At 43.1% G+C, this 23,295-nt stretch overlaps 1 protein-coding gene across 1 annotated transcript; it reads left to right on the top strand.

Moving 5' to 3' along the window:
• The first annotated feature begins 6,778 nt into the window (after nucleotides 1-6,778).
• Nucleotides 6,779-22,936, top strand: RAB39B (RAB39B, member RAS oncogene family). Its single transcript, XM_081897515.1, has 2 exons — nucleotides 6,779-8,372; nucleotides 16,139-22,936. The coding sequence occupies exons 1-2, from the start codon at nucleotides 8,158-8,160 to the stop codon at nucleotides 16,563-16,565; spliced, it is 642 nt and encodes a 213-aa protein (XP_081753641.1). The 5' UTR covers nucleotides 6,779-8,157; the 3' UTR covers nucleotides 16,566-22,936.
• Nucleotides 22,937-23,295: the final 359 nt, after the last annotated feature.

Genomic DNA, 23,295 nt, shown 5'->3' with positions numbered 1-23,295 from the left:
AATGCATCTGTTGCTCTCAGTGTAGGCAAGCACTGCGCTGCAGCAGGCAAAACCCACCTGGAACTGACCCCAGACAGATATCTTATGATTTTTTCTCTTTGGAGTTCATGATATGACTGCAACTTTTAAAATTTTGAGGTCCATTTTATTTTATTCTATTCTATTCTATATTTATTTTTCTATTTTGCCCTACTTTATTTTTTTTTAAGATATTTATTAAAGTTTTACAAAAAGCAAGAAGTTACAGAATAAAAAAGAAGAAAAAATAACAATAATAAAAAGGTACAAAAATACGAAGAAAGAATACAAAATACAAAAAAAAGAAAACAGTTAAAAACAGATCAATCTTTTCATATCTTATATTTCATTTACTTGTTTCCCTGACCTCCTCACACCTCCCTTATTTTTATTCCAGTTCACATGGTTAATTCAGCAAATCCTTTCCCTCTTTGTTTTTATCTTAATTCTATATCTTAACATATTATAGCTTTATATTTTCATCTGTTATCAATCCATTTTTACATATTCTTTTTAACCTTGTTGCTAAAGCCGCTTGATTTCAATCCAACATCATTTTAACATTCATTAATTTTTCAATGTTTCTGCAAATAGTCTTTAAATTTCTTCCAATCTTCTTCCACCAACTCTTCTCCCTGGTCTCGGATTCTGCCAGTCACTTTCATCTGCCATTCTTCCAGAGTGGGTAGATCTTGTGTCTTCCAATACTTTGCGATGAGTACTCTTGCTGCTGTTGTGGCGTACATAAAGAAAGTTCTATCCTTCTTTGGCACCAATTGGCCGACCATGCCCAGGAGAAAGGCCTCTGGTTTCTTCAAGAAGGTATATTTAAATACCTTTTTCATTTCATTATAGATCATCTCCCAGAAAGCCTTAATCCCTGGGCACGTCCACCGAAGATGAAAAAATGTACCTTCATTTTCTTTACATTTCCAACACTTATTATCGGGCAAATGATATTTTTTTGCAAGCTTGACTGGTGTCATGTACCACCTGTATATCATTTTCATAATATTCTCTCTTAATATTTTGCCCTACTTTAGACCTCAGGAAAATGTGTTCCATGTGCTTCTTATTTTGCTTCTTTAATGCTGGTCATTGACTGCAACAATAAAGTTTTGGGACAATACGAAAGACATTTCCCTTCTATGGATGCATATAGAAGTTAATGGTAAAACAGGAACTGGGAGAGGGTTTTGCACCATCAAATAAAGCTCATCAAATAATCACTCAGAATCATGGTAAGTGAACATATCAACTGATCAAATATTATTCTAGGCTAAGATGTCAATGATTCAAAGGGGGTTTGAATGCTGTTTCTTCAGCATTCACCTTTATCTTTATGCAGGGTAAGATTAGATATTTCTGGTTGTTTAATGAGTATTCATTCTTATTTGTTTACAAATGATACTGCATCAAAGCAATTGCTACCCACATTTCCCAGTGAATTTTCCCATCACTTTCCTTATCGCAAAAAAGCCTGAACTTTTAGGGAAGCAGTATTGTTACACAAGGTCTCCCAATCAACTACAATTGAATTGATAGCATGTGATTGAATCTTGCCTGAAAGTAGTGATAGACTGGAATTTTCCAAACACAGGCATTGACAGTCCAAAGGCTGATTCACTGCCCTCCTCCTCTCTCTTCCTGTGCCCCCACCCCAATGCTTCTATGTGTTCTCTGCTTTTTAGTTTGTTATTTTAGCAAGTCCATTTATTCATTTCAACATTCATTCATTCATTCCCTAGATTTTTATAATGATTATTCAGGGATAAAGGAGAGAGGGATTTTTGGTGGCACCAGTGCTAGCCAATCTGTACTGTACATAGTTTGCTCCTGCTGCAAACTCAAACTTTTTTTTGTTTTGCCTGAGCTCAAGCTTGAGAATTGAAATTTTGCTTCTGAGCAAAATGCAGCAAATTAACTTTCAAAGCACCCCTGCCACCCAGTTACTGTATGCTTTCCATGTCTCATAAATTGCACAGAAATCACCATAGAGATCACCATCAATCACACTGAAATGGGAAACTTTGTGTAGCTCATAGCCCAGCATAACTCAAGCTGGTTGTTCTAAGAAACAGCTTTTTCTACTTAAGGTGATTTTACTTAGCTGTACGGTTACAATTTGTTAACAGAATTAGATCCAAAGTGCCCGGTTCCTTTCCAGTGGGCAGTTCCTCTCTCAAATGATAAATACTTTAATACAACAGGTATGCCTTTGAAACAAGGGTTGTTTATAAAGATGTATGACAAAGACTTCCAAGAAATTAGGGTTTCAAGCTGTGTGCACATTACCATTTACTCTGACTCTAATGTGCTTCCACCACAGGTGTGTGGAGACAATTGCACATGACGTTAGCAACCATCCACAAGCACCCTTTGGTTTCTTGGCAAATACTGCTGTTAGTTGTGTTTTTCCCACAGACCAGCTGTCAAGTGATTTGAAAGTGTTGACTGTGGTTCAGCTGAGGTGGTGTGCATTTGAGACAGTTGTTGCACATGTGCAAACGACGGCTTCATTAAGGGCTTTTCGCCACAGAGCTTTCCTCGCAGAAACCTGGTCTTAAAAGCTGAAGTGCAACAAATGGCAATTCGGGTTTTCTGCAGATTCAGGGGTAAAGAGCAGGTTTTCACAGAGAAAGCTCCAGAGCAGAGAGAGAGTGCTCAGACACAGAGCTCTAAAATGTGGACCATGTCTGGAAATCGCAGAGGAAAGATAAATGCAGATAAGCCCTGAATAGGAGTTTAGGGGGCTGCAGGCACGGGGGAATCAAACTGGTGATATGCATTGACTGAAGACATCTTCACCTCCTCTCTGGTGTGTACAGCAAAGTATATATGAGACTTGAATCAGGAAGGGGGTGGGGAAACAACCTCCCTGTGTTTTAAGCCTCTAATGCGTACAGGCATGCCCACTTGAGCTGATCATAGCTTTTATTACACCATGTGGTGGTTTTCATAAAATGCCAAGGATCAGCTTTCACGATTGCTTGCTTCTTAATTAAATTTCTGGCACTCAGAGAACAAAGGAAGGCTGGGGGGTGGGGTGGGGTGGGAACTGCAGTTTCTAAGTGATCAGAAAACATGGGAGGATGCATAGTGTTTCAATGCGTGAAATAAATGCAAAGTATTATTTAAATCGGAAACAACTTATTTGTAATACAATTAGCAAAGTGTTAGGATGCACACACTGAATTCAGACCCCAAAGTTTTGCCTCTATATAAAGGCAAAGGGACCCCTGACCATTGGGTCCAGTCGTGGCCGACTCTGGGGTTGCGGCGCTCATCTCGCTTTATTGGCCAAGGGAGCTGGCGTACAGCTTCTGGATCACGTGGCCAGCATGACTAAGCCACTTCTGGCGAACCAGAGCAGAGCACGGAAACACCGTTTACCTTCCCACCGGAGTGATACCTATTTATCTACTTGCACTTTGACATGCTTTCAAACTGCTAGGTTGGCAGGAGCAAGGACCAAGCAACGGGAGCTCACCCCGTCGCGGGGTTTCGAACCGCCAACCTTCTGATTGGCAAGTCCTAGGCTCTGTGGGTTACCACAGTGCCACCTGCATCCCTTTGCCTCTATATAAGCCTGTGTAATTTATAAACCTATGTACTCCCATTTTCTTGGGTTCCCCATGAGCGGCTGCTGTTCTGACCAAATAAAGTCACCTCAGACATCACAATTGGTGTATATATTGAAGGAATTCACCACCTGCCCACTCCTGACATCACATGACATCAGGTACGGAGGAGGTGCAAACACAACCACAAAGCTATGATTGGGAGCCTCTGGGCAAGATCCAGTGAAGCAGCTCCAGCAGCATCAGGACTTTTGATTGTGCAATGGAACTTGCCCCCTCTTTCCTCTGTATACTCCTTGGCAAGTGAGGCACATAGCAAGCCCTGCTGGGATCTGCTGCATTATAGAGTTCCTGGTCAAAAGCTAAACCCTGCTAAAAGCCAGGCTGACCAATAGGCAGGGCCGGCCTGGGACATTTTGCCACTGAGAGTTAATGGGTGGCCGAATTTCACCCAATGGACTCTAAGGCTCAGTCCTGGCATGGTACTCTAACCTAGGAATAGCCAATATGGTGCCCTTCAGGTGAATACTAGACCACAAATCCCATCATCCCTGACCATGCTGGCTGATGGGAGTTGGAGTGCAGCAACATACCATGTGGGTTACCACTGTCCTAACCACTACACAACATGGAAGGTCTTCTTACTCAGGCAGCTGAGAATGCAGCTATGGGGATAGTATTCCTGGATCTGCATTCATTTTGAAGTATGTAGAACTTTCCAAGGTCATTGTTGGCCTGTAAACACTCATCTCAAATCCTGGTGGCCTGTAATTGTTGGCCTGTAAATATTCAGCTCAAATCATCTCTTACATTGTCTTTTACTGTAGATCTTATCAAGGGGAAGATAATGCATTATTTATTCCTTTATGAGGTGTTGTCCTAGTCGAGCCTTAAAGCCCTTATGAGTACCGGTATCTTCTTTGAGGGGCTTAAGATATTTGTGACCAACCAGGTGGCAAGATATCTAAATGCTGTAATATCTTTTAGACCTGCTATGACTCCTTAGCTTGTCAACTTTAACATAATGATCAGTTCTATTCAGGCCATGTTTCTGCCTGCTTCATAGTTTGTACTTTGCTTAATGATTAGTTGAATGTAATCCACATTTGACATACTGACCAACTGATTGATTGATTGAAGTATGCAGAAATGCAATATATCCTGGTTTTTCCCCCATTATGCAAAAATCCTTCTGCCTCAGCCCAGAAGAGGTAACTGCTAAATCTCCCAGTGCCTTAGATAGCAAAATCCATAATGAGATCATGTAATGAGATTTAACTATTGCCGCTTAATCTTTGGATCTCTAATTCATGTAAGAGTGAGCTGCTGAACTCTGTCTTATCAATTCTATAATCATGGTTAAATGCTGACACGTAAATTTACAGGACATGGCACTGAATGAACCTTCCTGGATATAGTTCAGAGGGTACTTTTTACCTTTGTGTAAATGTTTTAAAATGTGTAGTGTTTTAAAATGATAATTTCTTACGTATAAGTGTTCTCGGGATCATATGTAGAAACAACAACAAGTGGCGTACGATTTAAATAAAGTCAAATTCCTAATAGTTCTTAAGGACTAGGTTCTTGAATTTAAAATGAAATGCTTGTTTGTGTTCCCAAATGGCCACAGAAGACCTAAGCAGCTTTGGGTTTAGGGCGGGTTGGTGTGTTTACTCTTTCTTCCTTACAGCTTTCATTGGGCCAAACCGCTGTTATAATTACCCTGTAGCATCAGCTGCTGCTTCTTTAAGTGGACAAAAGTATAAATCAACATGTGAACATTATTCCGCCATGGAGTGTTGATGATGGGGTTAATTAGCATTTTATTTTATTTTTCATTTCTGCCTGTGACCGTAAAAATGCTGGCAATCCCTAGGGAGTTAAATCCCAGCCTGCATCAGCATGAAGACATGCTCACTTTGGGGCATTTGGCAAAAATATGTTGATATTATGGTGTCACAAAAAAGGGGGGAGGGCAGTGCTTAGAATCAAGAACACCCAGGCTTCTCAAAAGGAAGCAAAGGGGGTTGAAGGGGCTTAGATTTTGCTTTGCACACAGGTGTCATCTTGGTCATCTACTGTCAGCACAGCCTTCCTGATCTAGATTGGCCAGTAGTCTGACTCTGTGTAAGGCAGGTTCCTATGCTTCATTAGATCAAAGGCTGCATTCAGTGCCTACAGATGCACCAGGAGGTAGACAATATATATAATATTGCTTGATTTCAAAAACGAACAAGCAGCAAATCTCCAAGCAGATAAAACATCTCTAAGGAGATAAAAACATCAGAATTAAAATTTAAAAACAGGTGTTAAAAAGAGTAAAAGTAAAATCAATTTAATTTTAAAACCAATTTAATTTAATTTAATTAATTAAACCAACACTAATGTTTCAAGCATGAGTCGAAACATGGCTTATAAGGAGCCTTATAGGGAATCTGACCACTGATCCATCTATCTCAGCATTGCTTACTACTGGATAAAGGTTTCCAAACAAAATGGTAACACAGTCCTTTGCCTACAGGATTACAATCTACATTTTTATTTACCAGCCATTTTTAATGGCTATGTTTAATCTTCCTTAAAGTTCTAGTCTGCAATCCTATGCCCATTTACTTGGGAGTGAATTAAATGGGACCAATTTATTGGGGGTGGGGAGGTAGAGGCTGTGCTGTTGAGGGCTTATTGCTCGTTTTGCTAATTTGTTGTGGACATTGGCTTTTGTTGTTTTATTTGTATCTGGTATGGATTTTTTTTTTTTAGTATTATTCTTACCTATCTCGCAGTGCAACGTGCAGCACAGCCCTCTCAAGTAAATTCAGCCATAAAAGTGGCCGGCAGAATGGTTTGTGTCTTACAGCCCAGCGCCATTGAACTGCATACTATTCCTATCTTGAGCGGGCAGTGCGTGGTTTAGTCACTCAATTATTATTAATTCTACACCGGGCATAGTTGCCAGTCTCAACCTCTGCTTTGCTCTCCGTGACTCTTGATTCTCCGGAGCTGATCTGTTAGCGGGGTGGGGGTGTTTTTGTTTTTATAGAGATCTTATTCTTTGTTGGGAGAGGTTGTCTGAGTTTTATTATTTTAAGGGCGCTTCACTTCTAAACAATGTGGTAACGGCAAAACCAACAATATCCTGCAGGCTCCTCTCTTCTGGGCAGTACAGTAAGCTGCTGATGCCAATGATGAGTCAGACTGTTTGGTGCTGATGCTGCTGCCATTTCATCAGTTCTGTGATCTCGCCTGCATCTCTCCCCTTCGCTGCCCCTCCATCTTTGAAGCGCTGGGTATCTTTTTTCCGGGGGGGGGGGCAGAACGCAAACAGGAAGGTGGATGTTCTCTACTCTCTTGGAGGCAAACGAAACCCACCTGGTGCTAACCAGATGTCCTTGAGAAGCATCGCTCCTTCCTCCTGACATATTTCCGACGGAAAGCTTCAAGGTAACTCCCCTGCCAGGTCCTTCGCTCCCCTCTGCCTCGTAAGAAGGCCCGGACGGGCTTGGAGCATCCGGCCTTCCTTAGGTGGAGGATGGAGCCTTGTTTGAGGACAATATTCCTAAGAGCCTTCCTCCTGCAGCTCTCCAAGGACCGGTTGCCTGGTGGATCCCTGGGGGAGCGCTGAGACAGCAGCCGGGAGGTCGTCTTGCTGACAGCCTTTTGTGGGGGCTTGGGGTAAAAACAAAAAACCAAGAACTAAACAAGAACAGCAACCCACCACCGCCGAAGCCAAGGGCTTGAGAAAGAGGAGAGGAGGGGCGCGCGCGCGCGTTTTCTGTCATTGCAAACGGCAAGACCCCTTCCTTGGCAAAAATGAGAGGGGCGGCTCTTCGGCTGAACGGTGTGACGGGCTGACGGTCAGAAAGGATGCGTTGTTATTGTCTTGCTTTAAAAAGAAATGTGCTGCTTTGGCTCGAGGGAAGGGGAGAGAAGGCGCTTAGGTGAGGAGTCTCAGACCCCCTGACCTTTCCGTCCACTTTCAGCGGGAACATTTGTGAAGTGTGTGTGTGTGCGTGTGTGTGTGTGTAGAACACCGGCAGCACCAGCCTAGGAGCCTACGCGGCCACGTTCTGTAGGACCTGCCCCTCCTCCTCCTCCTCCTCCTCCTCCTCCTCCTCCTCCAGAGAAGACCTCCTGCGACAAGGACCGCGTCGCTTCCCCCTTTTTCTCCCCTGCTCGCTCGCTCTCCCAGGAGACGAGAAGAAGCCGCAAAAGGGGACGGAAGAGGAACGCCGCCCAGTGGCCGGTGCGTGCGCGCCGGCGCGCTCCCCAACCAGTCCTCGCTCTCCAACGCGGCGCCCCATCCGCCTTGCGGGCCGCCGGGAGCGCAGCCTCGAGTTGCTAGAGGTGGCGGGGGACCCTACTGGGTCGGGCATGAAAGGCTTGTATTAGGCTCGCTCCTGCTTCCCTGCGCCAGGCTTGTGCGCCTCGACGGAAGACGCTGCGCCTCCGGCATCCGCGTGGTTGGTCTCTCCGGGGGCGAAGACGCAGCGGCGGCGGCACCGACACCACCACCACCAAGCGCCTGCTCCGGAGCTACCCCGCCTGGGGAAGCTGGAGCATGGAGGCCATTTGGCTCTACCAGTTCCGCCTGATCGTCATCGGGGACTCCACCGTGGGCAAATCCTGCCTCATCCGCCGCTTCACCGAAGGGCGCTTCGCCCAAGTCTCCGACCCCACCGTGGGTGTGGATTTCTTCTCCCGCTTGGTGGAGATCGAACCAGGCAAAAGGATCAAGCTGCAGATCTGGGACACCGCCGGACAGGAGAGATTCAGGTGAGGAGGAGCCACCTTTGAGGATGGGGCTTGGGGGCTGGGGGGGGGTGTCGTGTACGGATGGAGGGCGAGTGGCAGGTCGGCGCGGCGGAGGCTGCAACTGCGTCCCGAGTTCTGTCCCTTTTACTCGCCGCCACCATCAGAAACATCTTTGCTCTTCTGCAGAACAGCCTTCATTGTGAAGGATGGTGGAAGACCCGGCTGGCTGGGTGGCGGTTTGATTTTGCTTTGTCGTTGAAGATGGAGGAGCCAGAGTAGGAGGGAAGAAGAGACACCTTGCTGCGGGTGGGGGGCCTTGGGGTGGGTGGGGTCCGGGTTCCAAGTGGGATCTCACAGCAGGTCACACAACAACACCCAGCTTCCTCCCCTCCCTCACCCCTATCCTCCTAACAGCTGTTCATTGAATCCTGAAGGGAGCCAGAAGCACAACAAAGGCTGCTGAGGAGCGCCCCTCCTCTCAAAGAATATTGGTCCATTTGGCTCCATGTTCTCCACACTGACTGGCAGTGGTTCTCCAAGGTTTCAGGCAGGGGTCTCCCCAGCCCTACCTGCAGAGCCTGGGGTCTTCTGGTAGCTCTGCTGCTGAGCTTCCCACCCAGCCCTTCCCTTCTCTCTCCATCCTCCATGTCTGGGCTGATACTGCAGAGGTTTTGTACTAGATTTATTCAAGAAAACTTTCCCACAGTGCAGATTTGTAGGCCACAAACAACCATCTTGGACAGAAAGAAAGAGACTCTGGCCTTAACAATTTCTCAGGGTCGGGCTTCCCTGTCCCACCTGCCCAAGTAAGGGTCTCCTAATGTAAAGAGAGAAGAAAACCAGGCCACTGGGGATCTCATATGCAGGCTTTCCACATGCGTCAAGGAGCTTTGATGCAGTGGTGCCTTCAAACAGAAGATTTCCTTCTCCGTATCTTCCCAAGTGGTACAGCCCCCTCCCTTGAGAGTACTGTACCACATGCCTGTAAAAACATCTAGGTCCATTCTTAATAGACACCAGGTGTGAGGAACATTTGGCTTTCCAGCTGTCACTGAACTACAGCTCCCATCAGCCAGTGGAGGGGGGTGATGGGATTTGTCGTTCAGCAAGTTCTGGAGGGCCAAAGGTTTCCTGCACCTGATATGCACATACATGAGCTACTCATTGAACAAGGCCTTGAGGATATAACGACTTCAGAAATTGTGTCACCATGATGACTTTGTGGATTGTGGTCACTTTCCTCCCCACAACACCCTTGCTAAACTATTTGGCCAACACATTTCCAAATCTTTCTCCATAACTAACCATAAGAACTATAAAATGTTAAGCTATGTTCCTGGATGCTGAATCTCAGAGCTATGTCAAGAGCAGGCAGCCAAACACCAAACTGGCTTGAGGGAGCAACATGTGATTTGCAGACTAAATGTTGCCCAGTCAGCAGATGCCCCTCCTGTCCTTTATCCTGCCCCATGATTGAAAAATGTGTTTATGAGGGACAAAGCAACCCTCTCTCACTAAAATAGCACTTCTCCACCCATTTCTGACCCTACATAAAGGAAGGAAGGAAACTGTGCACCATCTCATTCTTTCACGCCCCCTCCCCAATAAACCTGGGTGTGGATGTATAATTGCTTCTGTATACTTGGTGTCTCCATCCTCTTAGGTGAAAGCAAGCTACTGTATTTTTCCGTGTATAACACGCCCCCGTGTATAAGATGCTCCCTATTTTTGGGGAAACAAAATTAAGAAAATGGGGGGAGATTGCCCTTGTGTCTAGGACTACCCCCCTTTTTAACATTAGTTTTTTAGTAAAAAAAACCTAGTCTTATACGTGGAAAAGTTCAGTAATTCTTTATTACATTTGTATCCCACATTTCCTCCAAGGAGTTCTAAGCCAGTTCTGTCCGCTCATCCATTTTATCCACCCAGCAACCCAACAAGGTAGGCTAGCCTGAGAGAATGATTAGCTCAAAGTTACGCAATGAGTTTCATGGCTGTGTGGGGATTTGAACAGCACATTGGCCTCCAGTGTCGAGTTTTTAGTGCCCACAAAACTAATAAAACCTTCAGCTTAATATATCTTGTGACTTTGTAACGCTGCTGCATTCAGACATTCTGATAAGCTATTTATTATGCTGGGAACAAAACTCTCACAGGCTTGCATGCTTCCCCTCCATTTCTGGCATGGCCTAGAGGAGGAATTTAGGAATTTTGCTTGCCCTCTACACATGAGCTACATTTGGACAAGGATGAAGCCAATCTCCAGTTGCTACATGAGAAAGAATGGTTTTGTTTCACTAGCGATTACGCTGCAGGATGCTTAATTAGACTGTTTCCATTTAGGATCACCAAGGGCTGAATTCTTTTTTTTTAATGAAAAAACAAGTCCCATTCTTCCAATTCACTTTAGTTATGGAAACAGATGGAAATTCAAGAAAATGAGTTCAGAAACATATTTTTATTTATTTTGTTTGGTTCATTCGTCATTCATTTCTGTTGGGATCATAGGAGCTAACTCCTAGGGGCCAAGGTCCCTTCACACACACCCCCAATGAAATATTTAAGGGTGCTGGCACTTCACAAAGATGGTGGGCATTGCCATTCAAATGGGGGGGTGCCGTGTCATGTGATCAATTATGTGGGGTGGCACTTACCTGCCCCCTATATTTTATTCAAGTTGCCCCCCCCCCGGGTTGGGATGAAATATAGAAAACAGCCTGGGGGAGAAATAGTACAGGTCAGAGAAAGGTTATAAAGAAGAATGGGGACAGAGAGCGGGGAAACTGACAGATATATATATGTGTGTATGTGTATGTGTGTGTGTGTGTGTGTGTGTGTATATATATATATATATATATATATATATATATATATATATATATAATAGATAACCTGTCCAATCTGTCTGAAGATTAGCAAATCTTAGCTTAGAGTGGGTGAGGTGAAGAGGTGGCAGAATGCCTGAAAATTGCATGACATTAGGATGAAAAAGACAGAAGTTAGAAGCAGCAGAAGACCTACTGGGTCTCCCATTGAAATAAATGAGGGGGGAAATAGAAAAGCAGAAAAGGAGTGCAATTGAACTGAATGCCAAAAAACATAAAGAATAAAAATGTTGCTTCCCTACTCCCCCAGAAGTTACAGAAATCACAAGACATGCTGTGACCATTTCAGCTGTGCTTCTGGTCTTAACAGATGCACTCTTGAGCCACCTTCCTCTTGGACCCTGATTTCCAGTCTTGGGCTGTCCCATTATTATTTGATTTAAATCTCATGGTTTCCACTTGCAGTGCACAGCTCTCTGGTATACTTAGTCTGGATCATATCAAAGGCCTATCCAGTCCAGCTTCCTGGCTCCTATAGTAGCCAACCAGATGCATCTGGGAAGCCTTCAAGCACAGATTAAAGGCAAGCACCCACTATCCCCAGTAGACAACACTAAGTGCCATAGTGCTGGGAACCTGGAAGTTGCAAAGAGCCATCTTGGCTATACTTATCCTTCATCAACTTATCTAACCCCCCTAATGCAGAGGTTTTCAACCTGTTTGAGTCCACGGCTCCCTTGACTAACTACATTCTTTCTGTGGCACCCCTGTTGGGCTCAGGAACCCAGTAATGTCACCCCTTGCCTGCAGAGCTGGCAGCTTCTCACGCTTTTTGGAACACCCTCCATTGTAGTGTGTCCCCTCAGCCTCCTCTCCTCTCCCATCTCCTTGGGAGTCCCCCGGGAAGCTGCTGCTGCCCCTCCCTGTCCCAAAGAGAGGTGCCTCCTCACACTGCCCCACAGGGGCCTGGGACGTGCCTGTCCATTCCCAACAGCAAGGGTTGGTGGACTGGCTGCCTGGGCTCCCTCACCCACTTGCTTGCTTACTTGCCTCAGCTCCTGGCAACCAGCATCCCCTGGCCAGCCTCAGAGGCACTGTTCACCTGGGGAGCTTGTAGCCAGGGCTGCTGCGACAAACAGCTGTGCAAGCCTTGGGGAGGCAGAGACACGAGAGGGTATTATTATTATTATTATTTGAATTTATATACTGCCCTATACCCAGAGGTCTCAGGGTGGTTAACAGAACAAGATCAACATAAAATGCATAATATATATAATCAAAATAAAACCAACAACCCCCCTCCCCCCCAAAAAAGAGCCACATTTTAAAAGGGCATAGGATGTCAATCAGATCAACTAAAGGCCTGGTTAAAAAGGAATGTTTTTGCCTGGCACCTAAAGGTGTATAACGAAGGTGAACTTCCCAGGGGAGAGCATTCTACAGATGGGAAGCCACTGCAGAAAAGGCCTCTGCTCATATTGCCACCCTCCGGACCTCTCGAGGAGGGGGCACACAAAGGAGGGTCTCAGAAGATGATCTCAGGGTCCAGGTAGGTTCATATGGAAAGAGGCAGTTCTTGAGGTACTGCAGTCCTGAGTCATTTAAGGCTTTATAGGTCAAAACCAGCACTTTTAATTGGGCCCATGAAACTAATTGGTAGCCAGTGCAGTTGGACCAGGATCGGCATAATATGTTCAAACTGTCTGAATTCTGTACTAGCTGAACTTTCGGAACTATCTTCAGAGGCAGCCCTACATATAACACATTGCAATAATCTAACCCTGAGGTTACCAGAGCATAGACAACAGTAGTTAGCCTATCCCTGCCCAGATAGAGGTGTAGCGGAGCCACCAGCTGAAGCTGATGGAAGGCACTCCAGTCCACTGAGGCCACTTGAGCCTTGAGTGACAGCAAAGGATCTAGGAGGACCCCAAAGCTACGAACCTGTTCCTTCAGAGGAAGTGTAACCCCATTAAGAGCAGGCAAATTCCCACCCATCTGGTCTAGGAAACCACCCACTAGCAGTGCCTCAGTCTTATCTGGATTGAGCTTCAGTTTGTTGGATCTCATCCAGTCCATTACCGAGGCAAGCACCTCTGCTGCCTCACCTGAAGATGTAAAGAAGTAATAGAGCTGAGTGTCATCAGTATACTGCTGACAACGTACTCCGAACCTCCAGATAACCCCACCCAGCAGTTTCATGTAATGTTAAACAATGTTGAGGATAGGACTGAGCCCCGAGGAACCCCACACTGATGGTTCCACTGGGTTGAAAAGCATTCCCCAAGCAACACCCTTTGGGAACAACCATCCAAGTAGGACTGGAACCATCGCAAAGCGATGCCACCCACCCCTAGTTCAGATAGTCACTCCAGAAGGATACCATGGTCAATGGTATCGAAAGCCACTGAGAGGTCAAGAAGAGACATGTTTCCCTTCTATCTCTCTCAACAGAGGTCATCATACAGGGCGACCAAAGCAGTTTCTGTGCCAAAACCAGGCCTAAACACCGATTGAAATGGATCCAGAAAATCATCTTATTCCAAAAGCATCTGGATCTGGTCTGTGATCACTCACTCCAGAACCTTGCCCAAGAAAGGGAGATTAGCAACTGGCTGGTAGTTAGGCATCAGAGGGAAGGAAAGAGGCCAGTTTTGCCTGGGGCATCCCTGACCATCATTTAAGGCACCCCACGGCACACTGGTTGAAAACCATTGCTTTGCTTAAAGCCATCACCCCGTCATTCGGCAGCAGGTTTCACAAACTATTTGTGTACTAAATGAAAAAATAAAAACATAAGGAGCTTTCTGCTCCATTCCCCCCTCACCCCCCTGGTGCCCTTCAAGCACTGTTGAGACTACAGCTCCCATCATCACTCACCATTGGCCATGATGGCTGGGGCTATTGGGAGCTGAAGTGTAGTAACATCCAGAAAGCTCTAGGTTATGGAAGGCTCATGAAAAGCAATGCTTCCCTGACCAGAATACAATTTCTGCATGCAAAAGGGCACCTTTGGACATCTCCTTAGATTCATAGAGATGTGTGGAACCTAGGAGTCTATTGAGTGTTCTATATACACCATTCACTTGCCAATTCCTAAAACCTAGCCAACCTCTGTATACCACATGTAGTGAGGCGGGTGGAGGGGTATGCATTGTCAAGAGTTTTGCTTTACAAATACCTCCAAATGACTCTAGTCTCTCCATATATTTTGAGGATGATTTGAACGAGCAGACTCTTGGCCCATCAGTTTAGTGGAAGCACAGCCTGTTGGGAGAAACACCGAGACTTTGTTGTCCTGTTTAGGCTTATGGTGGAATCTAGTGACAAAGGTATCTGCATCTCATGCCAGTTCAATGTCTAGGTAGGGCTGGAGAAAGACTCTTGCTTGAAACCTTGAAGAGGTACTGCCACTCAGTGTGAACTATACTGAGGAAGGTGGACCGGTGGTCAGCCATGATATAAGGCAGCATCTGCTTATGTCCCTAAATTTTTGCTGAGCTGCACCATTTCAGATTGCATGTGGGGGTTGGCATGTTTGAACATGGGGCCAACATGAGGTAGTGGGCTTAGGCTTTGGAGCACCAGGCTTCACATCTCCACTCCCTGGGTCACCTTGAGTCTGTCACAGTCTCCTAGCCTAACTTACCTCACAAGGTTGTTAATGAGGATAAAGCAGAGGGCAAGATTCATTTTTTTCTGCTCCTTGGAGGGTGGGTGGAATGTAGTTAACAATATTGCACCCCCAACACGAGTAAATAAAATCAAGAAGTTCCCTCACATGTAGAAATCTAGTATATCAGGGAAAAGGGAAATATTACGGTATATGGAGTGGCCATTGAGTAATTAGACCTTTCACTAGTTAATGTGGCCTTTTAAACCACAACAGGGGGTTTATTGTTTGTTACTATGGTGTGAATATTTGTGTTTGTCTACTGTAAACCACCCTCTGATCCTTGGATGAAGGGAGGTATAGAAATTCAATTAATAATAAAATAAAACAACAGCAACAACAGAGCAGCATTAAGATATACAGCTTCATACCCGCAACTTGGAGTGGTATAGCCCAAGACAGAGTTACCGTGTGATTCTTCAAACACATATAAATTGCTTCCATACATCCATTCCTTCTCTTTCCTCCAGCCCAACATACATTGTATGTTACAGCTCACATGGTACCCAAGCAAATGGTCCTATTTCTGTAGTGAGGGTATACCCCCCAATTGTACACCTTATTTGGGGCGTTGCTGGTTTGAAATTGATCAGCGATTACTGGTCCTTTTTCTCATCACCTGTTTAGCTGAGATTTTATAAATGAGGAAACTGCTACTTAGGAAAATCTGGGATATTTTTTACTTTGCAAAATAGTAGATGTGGCTGTGCAGAGCAGGCTTGGGACAGATGAAAAGTAAAACAAAAAAAGTGGTTATAGAGGGAATGAAACAGTCACATTTTCCAATGTCTTATGGCAACAGTGACATTGGAGTGGAATCCAGCCACTTTCTAGAATCGATTTCTAGACTGTCCATTGAAAGATAGAAGTACTAGCCACCGCAAACCCTGTGTTGCTCTTGAATTATTATTTTTTTAAATCAGTACAGTTCTGAAAGGTTCAGTAAGTCTTCTTGATTCTATATTGTATTCAAACATAGAAAACCTGCTCCTTGGTCTTAGCAACCACCATGCAACTTTGGGACATAATATCTTAAGAGGTGGCCAGATTCATAATGCACAGACAAACAACTTTGCAGACTGTGTAAGAGAAAAAGATGGTGGGGTAGAGAATCTTTGTGTTGTCTTGTACAAACCCCCTTTATTTTGCTGTGTAGCACAAAAGGGCTGTGTTCTGGGTGGATTTGCACCTAACTGGCTATTTCAGGTGCACGAAACCAGCCTTTGCCACCAGTGTTTTCTCTTGAAAATGATTCTCATTTCCTTCCTTGGGCTGCTGCTCTCTTCCAGATCAATTACCAAAGCCTACTACAGGAACTCAGTTGGCGGTCTGCTCCTCTTTGACATTACAAACCGCAGGTCCTTCCAGAATGTTCACGAGTGGCTAGAGGAGACCAAAGCGCACGTCCAGCCTTACCAGATCGTGTTCGTTTTGGTGGGCCACAAATGCGACCTAGACACTCAGCGGCAAGTCACCCGGCACGAGGCTGAAAAACTGGCCCTTGCTTATGGCATGAAGTACATTGAAACCTCCGCCCGGGATGCCATTAATGTGGAGAAAGCTTTCACCGACCTGACTCGAGACATATATCAGCTTGTTAAGAGAGGCGAAATTACTATCCAGGAGGGCTGGGAAGGGGTGAAGAGTGGGTTTGTCCCAAACGTAGTCCACTCCTCGGAAGAGGTGGTGAAATCAGACAGGAGATGTCTGTGCTAATTGCTTAATGAAAGCAAGGAGAGATTATTGCTGAACTTTACTAACCAAAACATACCCTGCTATACAAACTTGTCGTGTGACAGAAGAGAATGTGACAGTAGTATGGCAAGTACCAATGCCTGGTGCTTTGAACCTCTGAAGAATAGAATCGTGAAGGGCTGTAACCCCCTGTTATGTAGGAATGAACCCAGATGCATGCTTATATTGTAGGAGGTGGGGTAATGTTAAGAGCAGAAAAGATCCGATAGGGGTAGTAAATATCAGGGAATTTTACAAACCCTGTTTTAAATAAATCTGTCATTCAGTGCTTTGTGTTGAAGCCTATTAATATGAAACATATTCAGAGGAGGAGGAGAGACAGAAATCTTGGCTTATTATTATATATTTTTAGGAAGATTAAAACATAACATGGTTGCCATTCTTTTTATGAGAACTTGATGGTTAACACAAAGAGGAAAGCATATTTTGCAGAAGGGGCGAAGGCTTTCATGCCTACAATATTGCTGCAGTATAATCCAACTCTCTTTAAAAGGAAAGGGGGAAGTGTTAGATCACTCTTGTTAAAATGCAGTGCAATGAATAGAACTGTTAAAATGTGGTGCAATGAATAGAACACAGACTGGTGTTTTCCTGATCAAGCCAGACTTGGTGGTTCCAATTCCAGTAATTTGACAGACCAAACGTTTGTGCTACTTCTTCAGTTATTGAACTGGAAATGCTCCCCACTTCTGAATTTGCTGTAAAATCTGTTATCAGCAATGGTGAAATTCTCAGCCATATGCAGTCTTACTGTATTTCTTAAATGGGAAATTATTTTATCCTAATTCAGAGAGGGATGCAGCCTTCCCACCAGTAGCAAGCTGCAGTGGGCAATTTTGGGTCATTTAAAATACAAACTTCTTGCAAATAAGGCTGGGGAGGGAAGCAGGACTCATCAAAATGGAGAGCACAGACTTTTCCCAAAGAGTGGGGAGTGGGGGTGTTCTTCGTTTTGTTTTGTGGGGTGAATTTTTTTGGAAAACAAGTTCAAAAGGACTATCTGAAGGTGAAGCTGAACAGCAGGAGAGAGAGAACTAAGGAAGAGGGTGTGTGGTTAGGAAACCCACAGGAAAGCGGTCAGAAGCACAAGAAGGAACGCTTTTACTTTGAAAGTAGAACTGAATAAAATGCTGGCCTACAAAGCTTCAAGTGGGCCTTTGTTTCAGGGTAAACTTGTTGAGTTCTGAATTAAGAAAGCAAGCAGTCCAAATGAATTAAGGTAAGCAATAACAGCCACCCTGAATACCTAGGAAGAAGCTAATGTGTTGGCAAGATACACAGTGATATACATATGTGCAAAGAAAGGAAGCTTAATGTGTGTAATGGTCTAGATAGATATTAAGATGGAATAAGCCTGGAAGCAGGAAGGGGGGGGGGGGGGAGAGAGAGAGAGAGAGAGAGAGAGAGAGAGAGAGAGAGAGAGAGAGAGAGAGAGAGAGAGAGAGAGAGAACATCTGGAGAGCACCAGGTTGGGGAAGAATGTGGTATAATTATTTTGAATGAAATTAATCTATACCTTCACATGCGTTTCCACACTTTATACTTACAGAAGATCCTTTTAAGAAAACCGCCCACATCATTACTTTGTAAAGATGCAGGTGAGTTTGAACTGGAAACAGAATTTTAAGTTTGGCACAACAAAGGTCATATTAGGGGTAATGCTAATACCGATGTCTTTATTTTCAATAATTAATTGGGTAACTAGCTTTGTAATAAACACCACTAATATCCACCTTGAGACAGGGAGAAACAGTGGATGAGGGGCAGTTTGAAAAAGCCCTCCCCATCAAGTGTGTGTGTGCGCGCACACAGGCACACATTTTTGGAGGGGTGACGTTTTTCAAACTAGCCCTCATCTACTTTTATATACATTAGCCCATATAATATTTTGCTTCTCGTCATGTGATGATAATAATTACACAAATAGTCACATGACATTCACTGCCAGCCAGGCTTTTGCAGACTTGCAACAGCAAAGGGATATGAACAGCATTTAATCTTGAGTCAAAAAAATAGCTAAAAACAATCCCCAATTAATCTAGTTCATCCTGACTTCCACTTCCATTGGAGTTAAGGAGAAATGTTTGGCCCAACCCATACAGATATTACAAAGCAAGAATGCAATCAGTGAGGGAAGGGAGCCACAGACAAAATCAAAGGAAAATTATTATATTTTTCTGGGCTTGACATTAGGGTTGAACCCAGATATCAAAAGAGTTTTGAAGTTAATACCCTAGCAAACTCTAGGGTGGAAGAAAACTGGGGTTGTCACCCAAATAAAGTTGTTTTAGTCAATTTTATGAATTTTTATTGCATGGATTTCTAGAGATGCCTTGCTTAAATGCTGTTACTGCAAAAACAGCAGTGTATCTTGTGACACCTTAAAGAATGAATGAAAGAATGTCACTTTTTAAAGTGTCACAGAACTCTGTGCTGTTTCAATTACAAGTTTCTAAAGTTTTCTAAAGAAAAAAGCATACATTCTTTTTAGTTTGGGGTGGGGTAACCTGTGGCTCTTTACATGCTGTTGGACCCCAAATTTCATTGGATCAGCCAGCATGGCCAATGATCACAGATGATGATCTAAACTTAAAACTGACCCTGATAGTGAATGGGAGAGACTTAGCTCAGTGAATATGCCATAAATGTTTTAGACTAGAGCAGGGATGAGGGACCTGTGGCCCTCCATATGTTGGTCAGGGATGGTGGAAGTTGTGGTCCAACAACATGTGGAAGCCCAAAGATGCCCATATCCTTGTTTTAGATATAATGCATAGCAGTTTTAGAGAATGGACAGCGGGCATTATGGTTCTTCTGAAATGGCACTTTCCATCTATAGAAGAGCTTGCATTAGAAACTATTGTAAGATTAAATGACTACCCAATTAATTAGGGGCTCCTTTTTAGTTGATCAAAAAGCTTTTATAATCAATTAATCTAAGCAATTGACTTATGTTGCAGCCCTCTAGAAAAAGCCAGTATCAGTTAATACTGATGTTATATCATAAACATTGTAACCAAGTCTAATTTAAAACTTCCCATTTTCTGTCCTACCATAACTGAATTGAATTGAATATATATTTTATTTTAGATTGCTAAATTGACATGTTCATTTCATTCCAGGCAGGTTCATTTTCAAACTTTTCATCTTAGAACACAAGTTTCCCTTTTTTGTATGATAATATTGCGGTCTTTCATACTATTTATAACCCAAATAAGATGCTGTTGCTGTTTCTTCTTCTTTAACCAAAGTCTTGGTGGTTCCTATTTTCAATTCTAAAAAACCCAGATATGCCTAGCATCTTAAGTGTGCAGCTCCTTGCAACTTTTATCACTTACCTTGACTTTATCTTTGTGATTTATTTTTTTTAGTATAGCAAAATAATTTATCCTTTTTAACTTCATAAATATGCTGCACAGGACTAATTCATATGCTAGCTGTTAAAATCTTGGAAGAATCAGGAAAGGGAAAAGATAGTACATCTTCAACCCGCGCATAGTTAAAACTATGGAATTCGTTCTCACAAGACATTGTAGTGGCCACTCTTTGGATGGCTTCTAAAGGGGAGAAGACTTATCAATGGAGGATAAGGTAATCAATGACTAGATTGGGCCTTTGGCCTGATCCAACAGGGCTCTCCTTACATTCTTATGTAAATTCTACACAACATACTTAATGCAAATGTATTGGCTCAAATCCAAAGAAAGTTAGCCATGATATTCAAGGACCGGTATAAATTAACAAGGCATAAATAAGTCACAACGGGACTTGTCCTGGAAAATTTGAAAAGGCAGGTGCCAGCGTAGTTTGAATATTGGTCCTTAGATAGCCTCAGGGTCTGGTGGTCTTCTGGGCTAGACGTCTTGGGAAACCCAATTTTGCACCTGTGTTTGGTTGCTAAACTGCAGTCATCTGGCCCTAGCCTTGTGTTTAGATCACCCACCGGCAGGACCTTTGCCCCTGGATAATCCGAAATCAGCAACTTAACAAAGGTTTCTAATCTTTTCCACTTGCTATCGATGTCATTATTTAAGCTAGTTGGAGGAATATAAACATTTATAAATAACACTTCTTCCCCATGATATAAGTAAGGCCATTGCTAGTTGGTCTAGGGAGGGCAGCTCTTTACAGATGGCATTTAGACATTGAGAAATCAAGATGCGAAGCCCCCCTTTTAGACTTCCTGGGCTTCTGCCCAGGATAGCCCTAATTGCATAAGCATAAAAACCTTCCAGAACTGGAGTTTCTGCCACCCATGTCTCTTGAAGGACGATGATGTTAAAGTTTTGGCAATAGAATGGAATATCTGTAGATTGAGAAGGAAACTCGGAGCGTTGTAATTAGCCTCAAATAGTTTTAGATAACCTCAATGAGTTTTGGATGGCTTCAGCAAGATTTCAAAGGGGCTTTAGAAGAGCCTCAAAGGAAGGGAGGATGTTTAAAATGCTGTCCGGCAACTCCCGGAGTCTTTATCTGGCTGGGATATAAGCTTGTTTTCCGGGAGTGTGTCTTTTCCCCTTATTATTTTTTAAAAGCTCCTACTCACTTTGCTGAGGCTCACAGGAGAGCCTCTTCAGGAACCTATCGTCCTATTGAGTTCAGAGCAGCACATTTAACTTCCTCTGGATTTGGGTCATTCCACTGAATCCATTATGTTGACAACATGTTTATTTGGATTGGTACCAGCTTTCTGAAGTTGCAGAAAGGGGGCTCTCCTAAAATCCCTTTAACCAGAGACAGTAAAAGCATAAGGGCTTCTGTATGCCAAGAATGACCTCTCTCCTTCACGTACTGATGGTACAAACCTAAGTGTGGCTACTAAGAAGCAAGGCCAATTGCATTCTTCGCGACTCTCTCCCTGGTGTGTTTAGGACTGCAACCTTAATGTATTAAAATTTAGGTTCCATGAGCAAATCAGCATTGGATACATTTCAGTTCTACCCAACCCTCAAGAAGCACTCAAATACTATTTCCCTTCATGGCTTCAAACCTTTTAAGACATTTTTTATCTCTGTAAGGGTCATGATAAAAAAATCTTACTAATCAATTAATTTTCTAATTAATCTTACTCTTTATTTATCCAAAGTCATTCTAGCGTAGTGAGAAAACATTTTTAACAGCAAATAAATACACCAGGAAAAGTTATAGATTTATTTCTGCATTGTCATTAATTTGCCAAGTATTGATTTTTACCTCAGATTCAGGTATGTTTCAAGTTGGCTTTAAAAATGAATTCAGAATTAAACATTCTGCATAATAAACAATATTACTCACAATGGACCCATGTAAATTAAGGGACCTGCTCTGAGTAGGACCAACATTTGCTACAATTCTGTATTTATAAAACATTTATATGCTGATTTTTGGCTCTAAATTTTTTTGGACTGCCCTCTTAGCTGCAAAAATACAGTTGAATCCAAAAGAAAGCAACTAGCATGAAGAATTCCAGCATCGTTTTACGTCAGGATCCATAGACTAGCATACTGGCAAATTTCATTTTCCCCCAGTGCATTTGCTGTTTTTTTTTTACCATAATAGATGTAGTTCAACTGCTGCCTGCCTCAATAAATACATTTTAAATACATAGAGGGAATAAAGTTTGGTCATGTTTGGACTCTTTGATTTATAATGTATACTGCATTAGAGTTACAAAAGAAAGTAAAATGTATAGGAAATTTGATTGAAGACCTTTAAACGTACAATAATTCTGATCGAAACTCATGATGTAATCTCTTTCTAATGCCTTATATTTTTAGGCAACTTATATAAATGATCATCTGGGGAGGGGGACTTCCTCCTGTACAAATAGAAGTAGGGTTTGACTTTGTAAAATGAAAAACCTCATCTTTTTCTTGACTTGTTTTAGCATTTTGACTACTGCAAGATACACTGGAGGCTAATACTTTTAAAAAAGGCATTTTCTTTCATTTTCACTCTCTGGCAAAGACAGACAAAATAAAAGCAAGCCTGTTGGTAAACTCACAATCTCAGTCTGCATGCTGGATTAAAAAAAATAAAAATCTCTCAGTACCTCCAGATTAAAATTATACTGTACACTTTCCCTAGCTTTCTGTTATATGCACTGTAATGAAATGTGATAAAAAAAACCTCCCGCTGTATTTAGCTATGTGTGAATGAAAACTATGCTTGTATCTAGCAAAATGGTTAATGTGATTATGTGACATTCAAAACTTGTAAAGGAAAATCCGTGTTTTTATTTCCTCTGCTGTTCCCCACCCCACCCCATTAAACATCTGTATACAGCAACCATGGTGGTAAAAAACCCAGTACAGAATAGATTAATAATAAACATATGCACTGTTTTAACAGAATCCACTGGTGTTTTTAAGGTGCAGATATGAACAAGGTCTGTCTCCCACTATCCTGGGCATTTTCAAACTGGTATTCTTGTACAAATCCACAACGAACAAATTATTCTATAGAGCCAGGATGGGAAATAGTCCATTTGAATCACTGCCAAGGCAATGCATTGTGAACTACAGGAAAGTCTCTAATTCCTGTATTGCACACAGCTGACATTTTAACTGAAATCAAGCAAATTATGACCTAGGAATTGCTGGTAGATTAGACTGCTGTACTTCTGCAATGTCATTTGTGCAAGCTGCAGTCAAACTTTTGAAAATCCAGCCATGGAAAACATTTGCTGACAAATGTACACCCTATCAGAAAT

The sequence above is a fragment of the Podarcis melisellensis genome (genome assembly GCF_964234715.1).
Source record: "Podarcis melisellensis genome assembly, chromosome: Z".
NCBI lineage: Eukaryota > Metazoa > Chordata > Lepidosauria > Squamata > Lacertidae > Podarcis > Podarcis melisellensis.
The sequence above is the reverse complement of the archived record's forward strand: the minus strand, read 5'-3'. Positions and strand labels throughout refer to the sequence as shown.